The sequence below is a fragment of the Onychomys torridus genome, chromosome 1 (genome assembly GCF_903995425.1).
Source record: "Onychomys torridus chromosome 1, mOncTor1.1, whole genome shotgun sequence".
Taxonomy (NCBI): Eukaryota; Metazoa; Chordata; class Mammalia; order Rodentia; family Cricetidae; genus Onychomys; species Onychomys torridus.
Window position 1 is genome coordinate 29,374,490 of NC_050443.1, and position 18,218 is coordinate 29,392,707.

The window sequence follows — 18,218 nt, forward strand, 5'->3', positions numbered from 1 at the left end:
ATTAAATGTTTTCTTTTATGAGTTGCTGTGGTCATGGTGTCTCTTGAAAGCAATAGAACACTGACTAAGAAACCCTGTCTCAAATATATATATATAAATAGAATATGCCCCTCTAAGTCTAAAAGCTGATAAGTCCCAAACATAATGGCACATGCCTATAAATCCAGCATCCAGGAGGCTGAGGCAGAATGGTGAAAAGTTCAAGCCACAGAGACTAGAGAGATGGCTCAGTGGTCAAGAGCAAGTACTTCTCTTGTACAAGACTGTAGTTCTGTCCCCAGTACCCATGGCAGGAGGTTCACAGCTACCTGTAACTCTAGTTCCCAGGTATCCAATACCCATTCCTGGCCTCTGTGGCTATTTACACTCACATATGCATATTTCTATATATGGACACACACATATGTACAGGTAACTACAAAGAAAATCAAACTTAATTTTTTTCATTATTTTAGTTGAATGTTATGAGAGTTTTTCTGCATGTATGTCTGTGTATAGTATGTGTGCAGTGTTTGAGGAGGCCATAACAGGGCATTATATCCCCCCTGGAATTTGGGGATTGAACCAGGGTCCTCTGGATGAGCAGCCAGTGTTCTTAACTGATAAGCCATCTCTCCAGCCTATAAAAATAAGATAATTTTTTTTTTTTTTTGGTTTTTCAAGACAGGGTTTCTCTGTGTAGCTTTGTGCCTTTCCTTGAACTCACTTGGTAGCCCAGGCTGGCCTCTAACTCACAGATATCTGCCTGGCTCTGCCTCCCAAGTGCTGGGATTAAAGGCATGTGCCACCACCGCCCGGGCAAGATAAATATTTTTAAAAAGTGTTTGGGCTGAGTGTTGGTGTCACACGCCTTTAATCCCAGCACTCAGGAGGCAGAGGCAGGTGGATCTCTATGAGTTTGAGGCCAGCCTGGTCTACAGATCAAGTTCCAGGACAGCCAGGACTATTTAGAGAGACCCTGTTTTAACTACCCCATCCTAGAAAATAGAAAACGAAGCTGGCCATGGTGGTTTCTCCTTTAGTCGCAGCATCCAGGAAGCAGAGACAGGTAGATTTCTCTAAGTTTGAGGCCAACTTGGTCTACAGGGGATTTCTAGGCTAGCTAAAGTAAAGTGAGGTAGTATTGTAGGAGGCCCAACACAGCTTGACCACACAGTTGCTATGACAGGCTTAGGGGCCCAGACACTGCTGCCATGACAGTAGACAGGCACCACCTGGTAGTTCCAGGAAATGCATCAAACTGACACCACCCAAGGATGGCCCAGCATATGAGGAGAAGCACCTGACATTCCCAACATTCCAAGCATTAGATAAGATAAGGTAAGATTGCCAGATGTCCCTGAGACCAGCACACACCTTTTCCCTTTTTACTCAGACACTCACAGACAAATCTCAGCCAATCATGGTCCTGAACCCTGGAAATCTCCTCACCTCCAACCTCTACTGTGATAAAAAAAAAAAAAAACAAAAAAACAAAACCTTACCATGGCCAGGCTCTGGGCTTTATGACTGTACATCTGCAGCAGACACATGGAGAGTCCAAGCTCGAGCCTGAAATAAAGACTCTGTTTTTACATACTGGATTTGGTCTCCATGGTAGTCTTTTGGGGGTCTGAATGATCTGGGCATAACAGTATCTTAAACAAAAATATAATAAAAGAAGAAACAACCTCCTCAAAGACTTTTTTTAAGACCTCATTTTGAAAGAAGTTTTATGTGTGTGAGAGGAGGTTTCTAGTTCTGGAGATACAGCCATTTAATCTTTTGGGTTGTCTTGGGGTACAGTGCTGCAGGATGAGGAAGGGAAGTTATAGTGAAACAGTGAGATGTACCCCCACCCAGTGAGAATGCACTCTACACCCTCAGGAAAAATAAGAAAAGAAAAAAGCTCTTTAATGATTGTGTGTCTGGTTTTGGCTGATATCCAAAGAGGAACCAGCTGTGAACTATTGGTGAAATTATTAAGGCCACTCCACATAGTTACCAAAGCCTCAATGAGAGTTAGAACTTCCAGGCCAAGGCTGGGATGGCTACCCACTACAGTGAACAGAAAATTTTACTACCTTATGTAGATCTTAGGCATACATATTTCACATAAGCAATCATCCTTAAATGTCTTTTAGGTTCTAGCCTTAAGTTAAATAGATAGGAGGCTGCTGGTCTAGCCCCTTGTCCGGTGGGAGATTTACACAGCAAAGATACTGCCAGAGTTATCTTTAAGTACGCTAGCTTTGTTCTCTTCAAATAGTTGTTGCCTAGGGTCATCCTGCCCACCTGGCAGAACGATGCTTTTCTTCAGCTGAGAACGGGGGTGGTGGCCTTATGGCAGCCCAGGACTTAACGGTGGTTGTCGCCCTGTGTTGTCCCCTGGAGCTGCCTATTAGTGGAATCTTCTCTGATACAGAAGTGAGCCCAATGGCTGGCTGGCTGTAAGTCAAGGTTGTCTCTGTTTGCTGGGGTAATGGAGCCTAATGGCTGGTCAATACTGCTGAACAAATATTTACAGAAGCATTATCCTAGTGTCTTAGTTACTGTTCTATGGCCGTGAAGAGACACCATGACCAAGGCAACCCTTATAAAAGAAAGCTTTTAATTGGGAGCTTGCTTACAGTTTCAGAGGGTCAGTCCATTGTCAGCATGATGGGGAGTGTGGTGGCAAACAGGAAGGCTTTAAATCCTGATCCACAGGGTGGGGGGATAGGGAGGGAGGGAGGGAGGGAGGGAGGGAGGGAGGGAGGCTGACTGGGCCTGGCATGGGCTACCTCAAAGCCTACTCCCAGTGACACACCTCTCCACCAAGGCCACACCTTGTTGTATTCTGGGTGAGTGTGTAAATCCATGTGGATCCGTGGAAAGAAGAACAGAGGCAGCTCCAGGATGAACTTTTAGCCTTTTCCAGCTGTAGGGTGGATTTGTGCCTTCAGACTGACACCCTTGCTGAGCAAGGGGTCGTTTTATTGTTTTTGTTTTTGTTTTGTTTTTTGTTTTTCGAGACAGGGTTTCTCTGTGTAGCTTTGCGCTTTGCGCCTTTCCTTGAACTCACTTGGTAGCCCAGGCTGGCCTCGAACTCACAGAGATCTATCTACCTGGCTCTGCCTCCCAAGGGATTAAAGGCGTGTGCCACCACCACCACCGCGCTGCCGCTGCTGCCACCTGGCTGGGTCTTTATATTGTTATACAAATCACACATTTAGCTAGTCAATTCCTTATACCATAGTCTTTGATCTAATTCCCCCAGAGGGACAATGCCAAATGCAGATTCTCAGTAATAATACCACAGTTTTCTGGGTTGTTGTTACTAAGTTTGCACAGACTTTGATGCCCCAGGAAAACTCTCAGGTAAGACTTCAAACAGAAAGTACCGAGACAGGGGGTTACAATCACAAAGGCAGATCAAAGCCAGTTGCTAACACTCCAGAGTCAAACCGCCTATAGCTTTGTGGCAATTCTCCCTCCTTACCTTTCCCAAGCAGTTCCACTAACTGGTGGAACTCAAATATATGAGCCCACGGAACCAATCTCATACAAACCACCGCACCTAGCAATAATCCCAAATGTCACTTACCTCTAACAGACCTGGTTACTGGAATATTCATCTCTGGGATATTTTGGAGGCAGTGCTTCCTTAGCTCAGTTCTATTTTATGTGACTTCATTGTTGTGCCCTGGGCACGAGATCCCCAAAGAGACCCCCAGAGACACGAACTCACTGAAATGTAAAAGCAAGGTTTATTGAAGCAGATCAAGCTTTGTGGCAGGGACCTCGTCAAGCCTCCCAATGCAGTAGAGGCTGGAGGAGGTGCCCGCCCCTCTGCAAGCTCAGGTTTATACAGGCAAAAACCATAAGGTTACATCATTTGGGGCAATAGTACCGTTACAATTCTGATTGGCTCAAGTTCTAGGGGCTTTTCAGAATTTCTGTGTTATCTAACTTTGTAGTTTTAATCAGTTGTTTGTCAAACTTTATAGACTACCTCCAGCATTGGGGCATTCTATGGTTAATCAATTGTTACCAGATAGTCCTTCAAACATCCTGACTTTGTACTTTGACCACATCCGGCACTGGGGCATTTTATGGTTAACCAGTTGCTACCAGATGGCTCTTCAAACATTCTGACTTTGTCCTGGGACCTATGTCAGCCCCTCTGAGAATTTTGAAACTCAGGCCTATTTCAAGCTGGGGTGAGGGACTTGCTTGAAATGGGGGTGCTTGGATTCTTCATTCATGTCTCCCAGCAAGTTTATTAGTAAATAGTTTATAACATCCATTTCTCTCTTCAGCTTTCTTCTCCATCAGTAGGACTACTGTGGCTGATTTGGGAAGCGTGGGACTAAGATGCTCTCAACTGACCATTACGGTTAATAAAGAAGTGTGTTAAGCCGTGTTATTCCTATTTTCTGAAGAGAAAACCTTGATTACACAGAGATTTGGAGTTTTAACTTCAATGTCATTTAAACCGTCTATTTCAGATCAACTGATGTGTAGACCAGATATATTTATTAGTTATGAAAATAGTGCTTACTTTAGCAGCACATATACTAAAATTGGAACGATACAGAGATTAGCATGACCCCTGCGCAAGGATGACACGCAAATTTGTGACGCGCTCCATATTTAAAAAAAGAAAGAAAAGAACTTCTAACAAAGATACTTTCGGGGGCTGGAGAGACGGCTCAGGGGTTAAGAGCATTTGCTGCTCTTCCAGAGGTCCTGAGTTCAATTCCCAGCAACCACTTGGTGGCTCACAACCATCTGTAATGAGATCTGGCGCCATCTTCTGGCCTGCAGTCATACATGCTGCATACATAAAAAATAAATACATCTTAAAAAACAAACAAACAAACAAAAAAACCAGATACTTTCTCCAAGCGTTTCACTGTTCTTGCTTTATCCTAATTATCCCTATGTAGACAACGATGACCTTGAGCTTCTGTACCTGCTGCATCACCTGAGAGCTTGGATTACAGGCATATGGGGATCCAAGCCCAGTTCCTGATATTCACCCTTTCAACCTAGAGAACCTGCTTTGGGTCTCACAACATCTAAGTCTTCAGCACTAAAGTATACCAAGTCAAATTCATTCCCAGAACAAGCCATATGTCCGCCCAGGAAGTTTGCTCCTGCACACTTCTTGGGCCACTAGCATCCTAGAGGTGACCACGCCAAGGTTTAGCTCTCTGAGGAATTGAGATCACTTTTGAATAGTCCAGCAGTCTTTCTTTTTTGTCCCTTCTATTGCGCTAACTACATACCCCAGAAACTTCAGCGGTTCGAATACTCTTGTTATGCAAATCACACTCCGCCCCCACCGCTACCCCGCTCTTTTCCTGATGCTGTCCATGACTACAGATAATAGCGAAGGACTGGGAAATAAAAAAATTTCTAGCTTTTTGGAGTTGGTCTTTAAGGCAATGACGGAGAATTATTCAGGGTTCTGCGAATCCTGCAGGATGCGTTTCGGCCACGCCTCAGCCGAACGTGCATAGAAATTCCGCTCTTCGGGAGTCATCTTGTCCGTGGCGTTGTCTCCGACTACGTTTCCCAGAAGCCTCCTCGGCTTCTCGCGGGAACGTCATGCGGCGGCGGGACTTCAGAGCTTAGCTGGCAATTGCTGAGGTGCAGTGAAGGGTGCAGGGTTTGAGAATCTTGGAAGGCCGGAGTTGGGGAACCCGAGAGGAGGGCGGGGCGAGCAGCGAGCCTGGGCTTTGTGCGGCTGAGGAGTTGAGGTCGGATTTGCGCGGTGCTAAGGGCTGCATTTGTGATGAGCATCTGTTTCTGATAACACCGTGGTGGGCACCATCCCTTGTGAGTGCGAGCGGGCGAGCTGGGGACCACGTGCGGTATTGTGTGGATGTGGAGAGCTTGGGACTGGCTGAGTGTTCTGTCCCTGGAGTGGCGTGCGATCTGTGATGTTGTGACCATGTGCAGCACAGGACAGGCAGAAATAGCTTTGGATTCTGTGCTCGCGCGCGGTAAGAGTACGGTTGTGTTTATGTCACCTCCTGAGTCCCGAGTGCGTAGTTCTCTGGGCTTCGCGTAGGTTGGTTGCCCAGGCGTGAAGGTCGCTACTGTGGGTCTGTGGGATGTGGGTGTGCGACGTTTCGGATGTATATCTCTGCGTGCGTTGTATTTTAGCCTTTTCTCATTTTAGAACTTCACGTGAGGGCTAGCGTGCTCTCCTTTGTCTTTTATTATGTTTGTACACCTGTGTGGAACGTAGGATAGCGGCTTACCAAGTTGCTTGCCTTTTGGTATTCCAGGATCTGAAGTAAACTGTACATATTCATCTCGGCTGTTAATAGTAGTCATTTGAGTATTTCTAATTTTTAATCCTTTGACACACAACCGTGACCGTTTTAATTTTATTTATTTATTTATTTTATTTTATTTTATTTTTTTTTTGGAGACAAGGTCTCACTATAGTCCTGGCTGGCCTGGAAGTTGCAATGTAGACCAGGCTGGCGTCAAACTCACAGATCTATCTGCCTCTGCCTCCACTATCCCAGACTTATTGTAATTACTTTTACAATAGGATACAGGAACTTCAGTTTCCACTCTTGCAAGTATTGAGTCATGTATTCCACTCTACTAACTGAGGCAAAATATGCCAGAGCAGATGCACACATAGCACATATAGATGCTTGCGAGAGAAGTGCTCCATATCCTACCAATAATACATACATAAATAAATAGGTTTAAAATGTGATTTAAGAAAGAGATTTATTTTTAAGCCTGGTGCTCTGGAGGCAGAGGCAGAGGCAGGTGGATCTCTGTGAGTTTAAGACCAGCGTGGTCTACACAGTGAGTTCCAGAACAGCCAGAGCTATGTAGAGAGAGCTTGTCTACAAAACCAGAGTGGGGGGGGGGAGAAAGAGAGGGAGAGAAGGAGAGACGGAGGGAGAGAGGCCGGCCTGTTGAGGTAGAGAGATCTGTCTCTATGTGGGCCTGGCTGGCCTCAAACTGGCAGTTTTACTGCCTCAGTCTCATGAGTGCTGAGATTTCAGGCATGTGCTATCATGCTCTATCTAGTTTATAAAAGTCTATCTTCATGGATATGCTTATGTGCACATGAGCCATCTTGCCCAAGCCCCTCCTGTTCCATTGCAGAGCCCGACTTTCCGAAGTGGGGGATGTTGAGATCTTTGGAGCCCCTCGATGTGTGGGGTGAGTTCATGGGGAACGGTTGTTTGGGGCTGTCCAGTGGGGTCTCACTGCTCTCTTTGCCTCTCCTAGTTCTTCTCTGTTACTGAAGAGCTGCACAGAGGAGCTTCAGAGAGCAGAGCCATGGCTCAGGTGAGGTGTCGTTTTTATATTCAAATCGAGTCACTTTTGGCTCTAGTCAAATACATGTCCGATTTCTTTATTCTGATGATTTTTTGGTTGGTGTTAAACAAGAAACCTTTCGATTTAGTTATAAGCTGAGCCTGCATAGTCTCACCTTAGCGACTTTCTCCATCATTTTCCTGAAGCTCAGTAATAAGGGCAATTGACAGTTCAGCAGTGGTGGTTATAAGTCACACATTTTTGATATTAAGATTGTCTTTTGTGAGTGTTTGTTTGGAGACAGTCTTTCTAGGCTGGCTTTCAGCTCCTTATTTAACTGAGGATGACCTTGGGCTCCTCACCCTCCTGCCTTCACTTCCCAAGTGTTAGAATTACAGGCATGTGCCATTTTATATCGCTCTAGGGATGGTACCCAGGGTTTCATGCCTACTAGACAAGTGCTTTAACAATTGAGTTACATCCCCTGCTCAAGGAACTCTTTGAAGATTACTATCAACCTAAATGTCTAAAGGTAAATGAAAATGTGGTGGCTCATCCCTGAATCCCAGCTCTTAAGACGATGATGGACTTGAGGCTGGCTTGCACTACACTTAGTTCAAGGATACTCTGGGGTACATAGTAAGCCACTTCTTGAAAAGTCAAGAACTAGCAGGGTGGTGGTGGTGTTGCATGCCTTTAATTCCAGCAAAGGCAGGCAGGTCTCTGAGTTTGTGGCCAGCCTGGTCTACAGAGTGAGTTCCTGGATGGCCAGGGTTACACAGAGAAATCCTGTCTTGGGGGGTGGGGGAAGCCAAGAACTGGGAAGTGGCTCATTGGTGAAATACTTGTATAGCCTGAAAAGACCGTGAATTCCTGGATTTCATTTCAAATATCAAAGGCAAGCATGTGAGCAAGAAATCGGCATTTATTATCTTTAAGATAGAATATTATTTAATCTGAATAAATATGCCTATAAAGACACTTACTATAACAAGCCTCTCTCCCCACCTCCCCTTTAAAATGTGTCTTACTTTGTTGACCAGGCTGGCCTCGAACTCACAGAGGTCTGCCTGCCTCTGCCTCCCGAGTGCTGGGATGAAGGAATGCTCCACCATGCCCAGCATTCTACTTCCCACTGTTCATCTGGCTCCTTCTGGCTCCTTTAATTGGCTTATTGAGGATGGATGAGTGAACCTGGCTTGGCTCACAGCTATGACTCCCAAGTTCAATAATATCATTGCCACACACCAGTGAGTTTGTTTTGGTTTTTTTTTTGGTTTTGGTTTTGGTTTTGGTTTTGGTTTTTTTGAGACATATCAGTTTCTTTTGGACATAGAGATGCCTTCCCACCCCTTTGTGCCCTTGTTCCCATCTGATTGGGCTCCTCTCTAGCCTGCCAGCATGTGGGAGCCTGTTTTCGGGTTCCTCGTGGCTTTACCCAGCAGGTCCACATAGAGGATGATTAGGGCCAGGGGCCTGAGTGCAGGTGTCTGAAATGGTCTGCACTTGGCTGTGCTGGGGGAGGAGGTCTTTTGCAGACCGTGGGGCAGAGACAGTCAGGGCCCGTTGGAATAGGTTCCAGGCCTCTCGAGGCTATCCTGTATTTTCTGTTTATCTCTGCACTATAAATCCTTCTATCTAATATTTCATGCTGCTCACACTCTAGGAAACTCTGGGGAGCTGTGGGGTTGGTGGGTAAACGCCCCACACCAGCACGTTCCTGAAACTTACTCTTTCCCCTGGATTTTCCTCTACTGTTCTTCTGTGGACTTTTAACTGTTTCCAGCATCCCATGACTCTTTCTGGCTTACTCCCCCATCCTCCAGTAGTTTCCTAGGAACTTGTACTTGAGTCCTTGTACGCCTGGGAATGTACACTCAGAGCAGAAAATAGTTTTGTTATAGAATCCTAGGTCAGAATTTATTTTTCTCCACTGGGTTAGTGAAGAATTGTTCTGTTCTTTGTGTTCAGAAGTGTTAGGAATTCCATTATCCTCTGGTTCTTGATGCGTTTATATAACCTGCTGTATCTGGAGGCTTCTAATGTCCCGTCTTTCTCTTTTATCCTGAAATTATAGTCTTGGCTGTTTGAGACTGGAGGACCATGTGGTGAGAATACCATGAGACTTTGTATAAATCATTTCCTTTAATACAGATGTCCTCCAAGCTGGGTTCTGTGCCTTCCCAACCTCATGCGGATAATGGAGGAATTCATTAAGCCAGGATGGCTTTGTCTGGCGGAAACAGTGACATGGAAGCACAGTGGTTTGCTCAGAGGCCTTCCCTAGGATTCCGGACATTCATACTCACTGCTTTTAGCATCTTCTAACTTATTCCTCTTCTGTTACTTTTCCTGCACAGAAACACTTTATTTTATTATTATTAATTGAGCAAATATGTGGTTATTGTTTCAGGTGTCAGTGCTGTTCCGTGATGTGTACATAGACTTCTCTCAGGAGGAGTGGGAGTGCCTGACTGAGGAGCAGAAAGATTTGTACAGAGATGTGATGTTGGAGAACTATAGCAACCTGCTTTCAATGGGTAAGGATATTCATACTGACTGATTTGCCCACTGGTAGGTCTGTTTTCCTTCCTTCTTCCAAGTGTGAGATGCTCACCTGCCTTTGAAGAAACCATTGGGATCTGGGCATAGTGGTACACACCTTTTATCCTAGCTCTCTAGAAGCAGAGGCAGGTGGATCTCTGTGAGTTCGAGGCCAGCCAGGGCTACAGTCCTGTCTTAACAACCCCAAAAGGGAGAGAAAGAAAAAGCTGCATGGAGTTACAGAGGCATTCCGAGTCCCCTCGTGTTTCAGAGGCGTCCTTCACCTCTCTGTCGCCCTTCTGATATGCATACTTCGACCCAGTTCCTGCCAAGCTTCTTGAGGTCTTAGATGTAGGGCTCAAAGTGGACACTTGGGTGGGTTGTGTGTAGCACATGAGGTGCTTATTAGAAGTGTTATTAACACATGGACAGACAGACAACAGGGTGGCTGAGACTCTGAGGACACTTCAGGCCCCAGCATCACAGGCAGCATCAGGGGAACTAAAGAATGACAGATCCAGATCTGGCTTGTGCTTACAGACCTCTGAGGAAGAGGGAAGGGTTCAATGAGAGCCTGAAGACAGGGCCTCTGATTTCCCATCAGGCAGTGGTGGAAGCGAAGTGTGGCTACCAGCAGGTTCTTTGGTGTGTTCAAGCCTGCAAACACACTTCTCCAGAGGAGAAGTTCAAGGTCCTGGAAGCTGTTTGCTGGTGTTCACAGACCTTGCCCTCCATAGGGTGCCTGCCAGTATCTCTGAGGCCTGAGAGGAGACTGCAGGTACTGTGGCCTGAGCAGCAGTCTGGTCTGATTTCCAACTTTCTCTGCATATCTTCTAAGTACTGGAATATGCATTTTCCTGCATTGTCAAAGATCAGAGAGCCCTTTCTTCTCTCCTTCCCTCCCTCCTGGGGATTAGTCCAGGGCCTGTGCCACTCTCTTAGGTTTCTGTAGCTGTGAAGAGACACCATGACCATGGCAACTCTTATAAAGGAAAACATTTAATTGGGGTGGCAGCTTACAGTTCTGAGGTTCTGTCCATTATCATCATGGCAGGGAGCATGGCAGCTGGGTGTGCAGACATGGTGCTAGAGCTGAGGGTCCTACATCTTGATCAGCAGGCAACAGGAAGTGAACTTAAACACTGGGCGTGGCTTGAGCATAGGAGACCTCAAAGCCTGCCTTTATAGTGACACACTTCCTCCAATAAAGCCAAAGCCACACCTCCTAACAGTGCCACTCCCTATGAGATTATGGGGCCAGTTACATTCAAACTACCACAACCACTGACCTGCAGTTCTGTCAGACTTGCTTTGTTAACTAGGTCCTTTGTTTTGTTTCCATTCTGAAGTCCCACGCCCTCCTTAATTCATCCATATACATACATACATACATACATACATACATATATATATATATGTATTCTAATTTAAAAAATTTTTTTTATTTTTTTGGTTTGTCAAGACAGGGTTCCCTCACTTGTTGTGGAACTCACTCTGTGGACCAGGCACACCTTGAACTCACAGAGATCCACCTGCCTCAGCCTCCCAAGTGCTGGGATTAAAGGCGTGTGCCACCACCTCCTGGCTCATCCATACTTTTAAGTATTATTTACTGTTTCTCTTAATGTTTACAGTTCTCAGGTAGGAACTACAGAAGTTAAAAAATAAATTGCAGCCACGTCAAATTCAGTGCTGTCCTACCATGGCAAGCACTGGCCCAGAAGCTGCCATAGAAACTCATTTTTGGGCCCTGTCCTTAGCCCTGTGCTTGGGGTCAGGGATGAATGTGGTCACAGACAACAAGCCTCTAGACCTCAAGTCTGAGAGGCGAGAGGCAGTGGGTGGCAGTGGCTTTCACAACTAATCTTCGAGGTCTGCTCTACCTCCCCCAAATAGTGTTATTTAGGTCTAGGTGTGATGTGTATGTGTGTACGTGCACATACACTTAAAAATATATGCAATTTTAGGTAAATATAAAATACTATGATTTTTCTATAGCTTTTTCAAATGTCCTTAGTGCTATTTATCCCTCTGTAGTTGAAATTTTCTTTGGACTGCCAACCAGCTCCCAAATAAAGACACGGAGACTTATTATTAATTATGAAAGCTTAGCCTTAGCTTAGGCTTGTCCCACTAGCTCTTTTAACTTAATTTAACCTGTTTCTATTCTTCTACACTCTGCCTTGGGGCTTTTTGCCTTACTTTTATCTGTATGTCCTGCTTTCCTGCTTCCTCTGGTTGATTGGTCCTGGCGTCACCACCCACCCAACCCCACCCCTGCCTCTAAGTTCCTCCTCCTCCTTACTCTCCCTGCCTGGAAGTCCGTCTATACCTCCTCCCTCACTATTGGCCATTCAGCTTTTTATTGTACCAGTCAGGTGCCTTAGACAGGCAAGGCCATAATTAAACAAATCCAACACATTTCTAGATAGTTAAACAAATGTGACACATCTTTGCATAGTTAAACAAATATTCTGTAACATAAACAAATGACACATCTTTGCATTGTTGAACAAATATTCTGAAGCATCCTTCCTTTCTCTCCGGTGTCCTCTATCTTACCCAATTAAAGGACAACCCTTCCCCCCAACACTTAGGTGGAGTTTTCCTGTCCCAACAGTTTGCTCCAAAATAATCACTCTGAAGCTTAATATAAATTACAAATGCTCGTTTGGTAGTTTAGGCTTGTTACTAGCTAACTCTTACACTTAAATTAACCCATATTTCTTATTCACCTTCTGCCACGTGGCCCATGGCTTGTTACCTCATTTTCTACACATCCTGGTCCCTCAGCACCTGGCTGGTATCTCCCCTGACGCCATCTTTCTTCCTCCCAGAGACCTGTGCCGTCAGGTTCGCCAGTGCATGTTGTTTCTGTGCTCCATCCTGGTGCTGGTACCTCTTGCCTAGGTTACCCAGGACTGAGACGCTATTTCCACAGATGAACAGTGGTTCAAACTGATGTTTCTGTCATTTTGCTTTTGTTTATAGGGAGGATTTTTTAGGTGTCACACCTTCATTTGTATTCTCTCACTTATTTCTGAGTAAGTTGCTTTGATCATGGACATGACTGAGAAAAGAATTATTTTATATAATGTGTGTGTGTCTGTGTGTGTGTGTGTGTGTGTGTATTTTTCAAGGTAGGGTCTCTCTATGTAGTTCTGTCTGTCCTGTAACTCTGTATAGATCAGTAGCCTAGAGCTCACAAATGTGTGTGTGTTGAGGGGGTTTGTCTGCATGTATGTGTGCCATGTGCATATAGTGCCAATGGAGGCCAGAAGAAGCTATCAGATTCTTGGAAGTCGAGTTATTCCTGACTTAGTTAGGAATTTTGTTCCGGGGTTGGGGATTTAGCTCAGTGGTAGAGTGCTTGCCTAGCAAGTGCAAGGCCCTGGGTTCGATCCTCTGCTCCCAAAAAAAAAAAAAAAAAGAATTTTATTCCACAATAGAATTAATTACCTACTACATACCACATAGTTCGCATAGGCTTTCCTGTGCAATCATCCTATCATCTCTTATTTTCTCATTTTGTTTTATTGAGACAGAGTTTCATTTTATAACACAGGCTTGCTTAGAACTCATAGTATAGCTCAGACTTGCTTGAACTCACAACAACTCTTTTCTCAGCCTCAGGAGTCCTGAGATTACAAACATGAGCCACCACACCTAGCTTTCTCGTCTATTTTATTTATTGATTAAAAAGTTTTTTTAAAAGTGTTTATTTGTATGACTGTTCTGCTTCCCATGTATGTGCACTGTGTACATGCCTGGTGCCCACAGAGGTCAGAAGAGGGCACTGGATCCTCTGGAACTGGAGAGTTGTGAGCCACCATGTATGTACTGGGAATTGAACATGGGTCCTCTGCAAGAGCAACAAGTGCTCTTAACTGCTGAGCCTACTCTCTGACCCCTTTCTTGATTTTTCTTTTTTTTTAATTTCTCGAGACAGGATTTCTCTGTGTAGACCAGGCTGTCCTTGAACTCAGAGATTTGTGCTAGGGGATATTCTATCACACTGAACCCAGAGTTTGCATTTGGGTTAATTAAATAAAATTAATTATGGGTCAGGAGGCTGAGTTAGCAACTAGTTGACAGAAAGTAATCATAGAGCACCAGAAGTAGTGGGCAAGGATACGGAGTGGTGTGGGTGTTTGTTTGGTTGAGTGGAAGGACTCTCTCCTTTTTGGAGATGCCCCAAGGAAAGAAGGTCAGCTACTTGCTGCTCAGCCTCTCTGAGCTAGCAGGTTTTCACCCCAGTCTCTGACTCCCGAGTCTTTTTTTTTTTTTTTTTTAAAGATTTTTTTTTTTTTAATTTATTGATTATGTATACAGAAGAGGGCACCAGATCTCATTACAGGTGGTTGTGAGCCACCATGTGGGTGCTGGGAATTGAACTCAGGACCTCTGAAAGAGAGCAGTTGGTGCTCTTAACCTCTGAGCCATCTCTCCAGCCCATCAAGTCTTATTGATAAATAGAAAGATAGGGATTTAGTTAAAGCTGCCTTTAGCGGCAGCAGCAGAGTCAGTGCCTGTGGGAACAGAATCCCCGCCAGGCATGTAAATGCCTCTTTTATCCTAGAACTAGGGTTAGAGGAAATTGTGACTGTCATGTGGGCACTGGCAACAGAACCTGGGTCCTCTATAAGAACCACAAGTGTTCTCAACCACTCAGCCATATTTCCAGCCTCAGAATTTTTTTTTGTTTTTTTTTTAATTCTTAATACAGATTCTCATAAAATCCAGGCTGGCTTCAAACTCAGGATGACCTTGAACTCCTCACCCTTCCTGTCTTCATTTCCTGAACGATGAGGTTATCAGTGTATGCCATCTCACCCAGCTGACTGACATCTAGTTTCAAAAATCAATTTAGTTCTCCCGTGCTTGTATTATTTCTAATTGAATTTCCGTGTCTGCCAAACAATGAAAATGTGAGTAATCACTTGTGTATTTTCTTTTAGTCCTGGAATCAAGATGTGAGGCCCAGAAATTGTTTTTGAAGAAGGAACTTTATGAAATAGAGTCAGCACAATGGGAGATAATGAGGAAACTCACAAGACAGTGCTCTAGTCCTCGAGGTGCCTGGGAATGGGACGGCCAGTGTTCAAGACAGCCTGGATCTCAGGAGAGGCAATTCAGTGAACTGATAATCAATCGTGCAGACACGCCCACTCTCAGTCAGTCTCCATCCTTCAGGCTGCAGCAAATTACTAAGAATAAAGAGACATATTGTACAAGTAAAGAGAACAGGGAACACTATAAACACGGCTCACAGCTCACTACCCATCAAGTTATCCGTACCACTGGGAAGCCGTATGAATGCAAGGACTGTGGCAAAACCTTTAGACACCCCTCAGGACTTACTCATCATCACAAAATTCACACTGGAAAGAAGCCCTTTGAATGTAAGGAATGTGGAAAGACGTTCATTTGTGGTTCAGACCTAACACGACATCACAGAATTCACACAGGTGAGAAACCATATGAATGTAAGGACTGTGGAAAAGCCTTTAGCAGTGGTTCAAATTTTACTCGCCATCAGAGAATTCACACTGGTGAGAAGCCTTATGAATGTAAAGAATGTGGGAAGGCTTTTAGTAGTGGTTCAAATTTTACCCAACATCAGAGAATTCACACTGGAGAGAAACCATATGAATGTAAGGAATGTGGCAATGCCTTTAGTCAGAGTTCACAGCTCATTAAACATCAAAGAATACACACTGGTGAGAAACCCTATGAATGTAAGGAATGTGAAAAGGCCTTCCGGTCTGGCTCTGACCTCACTAGACATCAGAGAATTCATACTGGAGAGAAACCCTATGAATGTAAGATTTGTGGGAAAGCCTATTCTCAGAGCTCACAACTCATCAGTCATCATAGGATTCACGCTGGTAAGAAAGCCTATAAATATGAGGACTGTGGGAAGAACTTTAACTATGACTCACAACTTATTCAGCATCAAAACTTATATTGGTGATAAACAAAAACATACAAGATGTATGTGAAGACTCAAAACAATCAGAGAATCTACCTTTAAAATCCCTCTAGACTGAAGAATGTAGAAACAGTTTACTTGTTGATGACAGCTTGTTCATCTGAAGAAAATTCATATTGAAGAGATACCCTATGAATATAGTATATTCTGGAAGCCTTTTAGTAACTGTTCCTATTTTTATTGACCCAGATTGTTCAGTCTGCACATAATTGAAAACAATACTTTGATCTTAAACATCAGAATTCATGTAGGAGTGTAATCTTACGGTTTTCCTTAGGTTTTATATATATATAATTGTTACATTAACATTTTAATCTATTTTAACTTTACATGGCTATAAAGTTTCTCTGTTAACATAGTTTCAAAATACCTTAATTTTTAAAGTTAATGGAAGTGCTATTTTTAATTTTAAAGGTGGTTTTTTCTTTGGCTTTTTATAAAGCACACTCTTGTAAACATGCTCTGAACACCCTTCAGCATGGCAAATGGGAGCTACATGACCAAACACCCTAGAAAAGCAACTTGAAGGGTTTGCCACTGCGGTTGGACCACAGCCCCATGTCAGCAGTTGCCTGAGGTTCTCTTCAGAGATCTCCACCCAGGCCAGACTGAGTCATGGCATCACGAGAACTTCAGAGGGAGCCAGATATGAAGCAGAGTTGGATTTATGAAAAATAGAATTGAATGCTCTAAGAAAGGGGGAAGTGGGCCTGATAGGAATGTGGGTGTCTAGGGAGAGTCACAGTTAGGCTCTTACAGTGAGTACGGGATCTTGGTGGCCTTCAAGTTACATCTGAAAAGACTGTTAAGAAAGCAACTCTTTTCTAACATTGTCCCCAAAGTGTCATTTGTAACAAGGTTAACAGTTAAAGAATTTTATAGCCGGGCATGATGGTGCACACCTTTAATCCCAGCAACTCGGGAGGCTGAAGCAGGTAGATCTCTGAGTTCAAGGCCAGCCTGGTCTACAGAGTTGAGTTCCAGCATAGCCAGGGCTGTTACACAGAGAAACCCTGTCTCAAAACAAAAACAAGAAGAAAAAGAAAAACAAAAAAGAAAAAAAAAGTTAAAAGAACCTTTCTCAGTAAATGAAGTTGTATGATGGTTTACAAGGAGAATCACTTAGATATAGAAGAGATTGTGCCGGGAACATAAGGTTATATGTCCTTTAAAGCCCAAGTGAGCACAGCCTAATTGCTGTTGACATCCTTGATGGAGATGGCTGCTGGGAAAGTGTCAGCTGGCACAGGCAGAGCAATTTATTTGTAGAGTTTTATTAGGTTGTTTCATTTCATGTGCCTGGGTGTTTTGCCTGCACATGTGTACATGTACCAGCTATGTGCCTGGTGTCCTTGAGGCCTGAAGAAAGATTGCAGCCCTTGAAATAAGAGTTTCCAAATGGTTGTGAGCCATTGTGGGGGTGCTGAGAACAGAACCCAGGTCCACTATTAGAGTAGCCGGTGCTCTCAAGCGCTGAGTCATCTCTTGTCCTGAAAATAGTTTACCTGCTGACTCTGATAAGATGTCTTTTGGAAAACGTATTTTTTAAGAGCTGTGAGGTCCTGCTCAGTGGAGTCTGAAGTCTGCCTAGGAGGGCAGTAAAAGCATGAGGTCTCCAAGCTTTTTCTCTTGGGCCACTGAGGTTGCCCATCTTTCTGTCCTGCTGTGGAGTTCAATATGGTTCACAGTTTGAGGGTACACTTTGGCAGGACAGGAATGGCGAAAGGTTTATGAAGCTGCTGGTCACGTTGAGTCTGCAGTCAGGAAGCAAAAAGATGAACGCAAGTACTTAGCTTGCTTAGGATTTTCCCCTAGATCTATGTGTGTGAGTGTTTGCTGCCTGTATATATACACATTTGCTTACGGATGGTCGTGAGCCACCATGCAGGTGTTGGGAATAACCTGGTCCTCTGTAAAAATAGCAAGTGCTCTTCAGTATTGAATCCACAGGTGTCCCTTGTCCAGCAGGCCCCTAGTCCCACAAACATGCTCTTTTTGAGTTCAGGGTATGTCTTCCTACTTGAGAGAAGGCTGTGTGGAAATATCTTATTCTCTCACCCCCAGACTCCCAGAGATGTCTTGTGAGTCTAAATCTCAAGTTGACAATCAAGGTTAGTAGCCCTTCATGGTGGCACATGAGAAGCAGAGGCCAGCCTGGTCTACAGAGTACATTCCAGGACAGCCAGGACTACACAGAGAAACCCTGTCTTGAAAAACAAAACAAGGGGGCTGGAGAGATCCCTCACAGGTTAAGAGCATTGGCTGCTCTTCCAGAGGTCCTGAGTTCAATTCCCAGCAATTACATGGTGGCTCACAGCCACCTGTAATGAGATCTGGTGCCCTCTTCTGGCCTGCAGTCGTACATGCTGTATACATAGTAAATGTTTAAAAAAAAAAAAAAGCCAAAAAACTTAGCACT

General features: G+C 44.3%; 2 protein-coding genes and 2 non-coding genes across 4 annotated transcripts in view; all 4 read left to right on the forward strand.

The window, feature by feature from the left end:
• The first annotated feature begins 4,514 nt into the window (after nt 1–4,514).
• Nucleotides 4,515–4,618, forward strand: LOC118576810. The gene has a single exon (XR_004944020.1). It is a non-coding gene; the product is annotated as a U6 spliceosomal RNA (small nuclear RNA).
• Nucleotides 4,619–5,624: 1,006 nt separating this feature from the next.
• Nucleotides 5,625–16,189, forward strand: LOC118580830 (zinc finger protein 566-like). Its single transcript, XM_036182851.1, has 4 exons — nt 5,625–5,805; nt 7,234–7,293; nt 9,677–9,803; nt 14,766–16,189. The coding sequence occupies exons 2-4, from the start codon at nt 7,285–7,287 to the stop codon at nt 15,779–15,781; spliced, it is 1,152 nt and encodes a 383-aa protein (XP_036038744.1). The 5' UTR covers nt 5,625–5,805; nt 7,234–7,284; the 3' UTR covers nt 15,782–16,189.
• Nucleotides 9,756–18,218, forward strand: part of LOC118578673 (zinc finger protein 14) — a 64,197-nt gene continuing 55,734 nt past the window's right edge. Inside the window, exon 1 of the mRNA XM_036180207.1 lies at nt 9,756–9,803. The gene's annotated coding sequence lies outside the window, so the exon portion shown is untranslated. The remainder of the gene's footprint in view (nt 9,804–18,218) is intronic.
• Nucleotides 11,478–11,609, forward strand: LOC118576926. Its single transcript, XR_004944118.1, has one exon. It is a non-coding gene; the product is annotated as a small nucleolar RNA SNORA5 (small nucleolar RNA).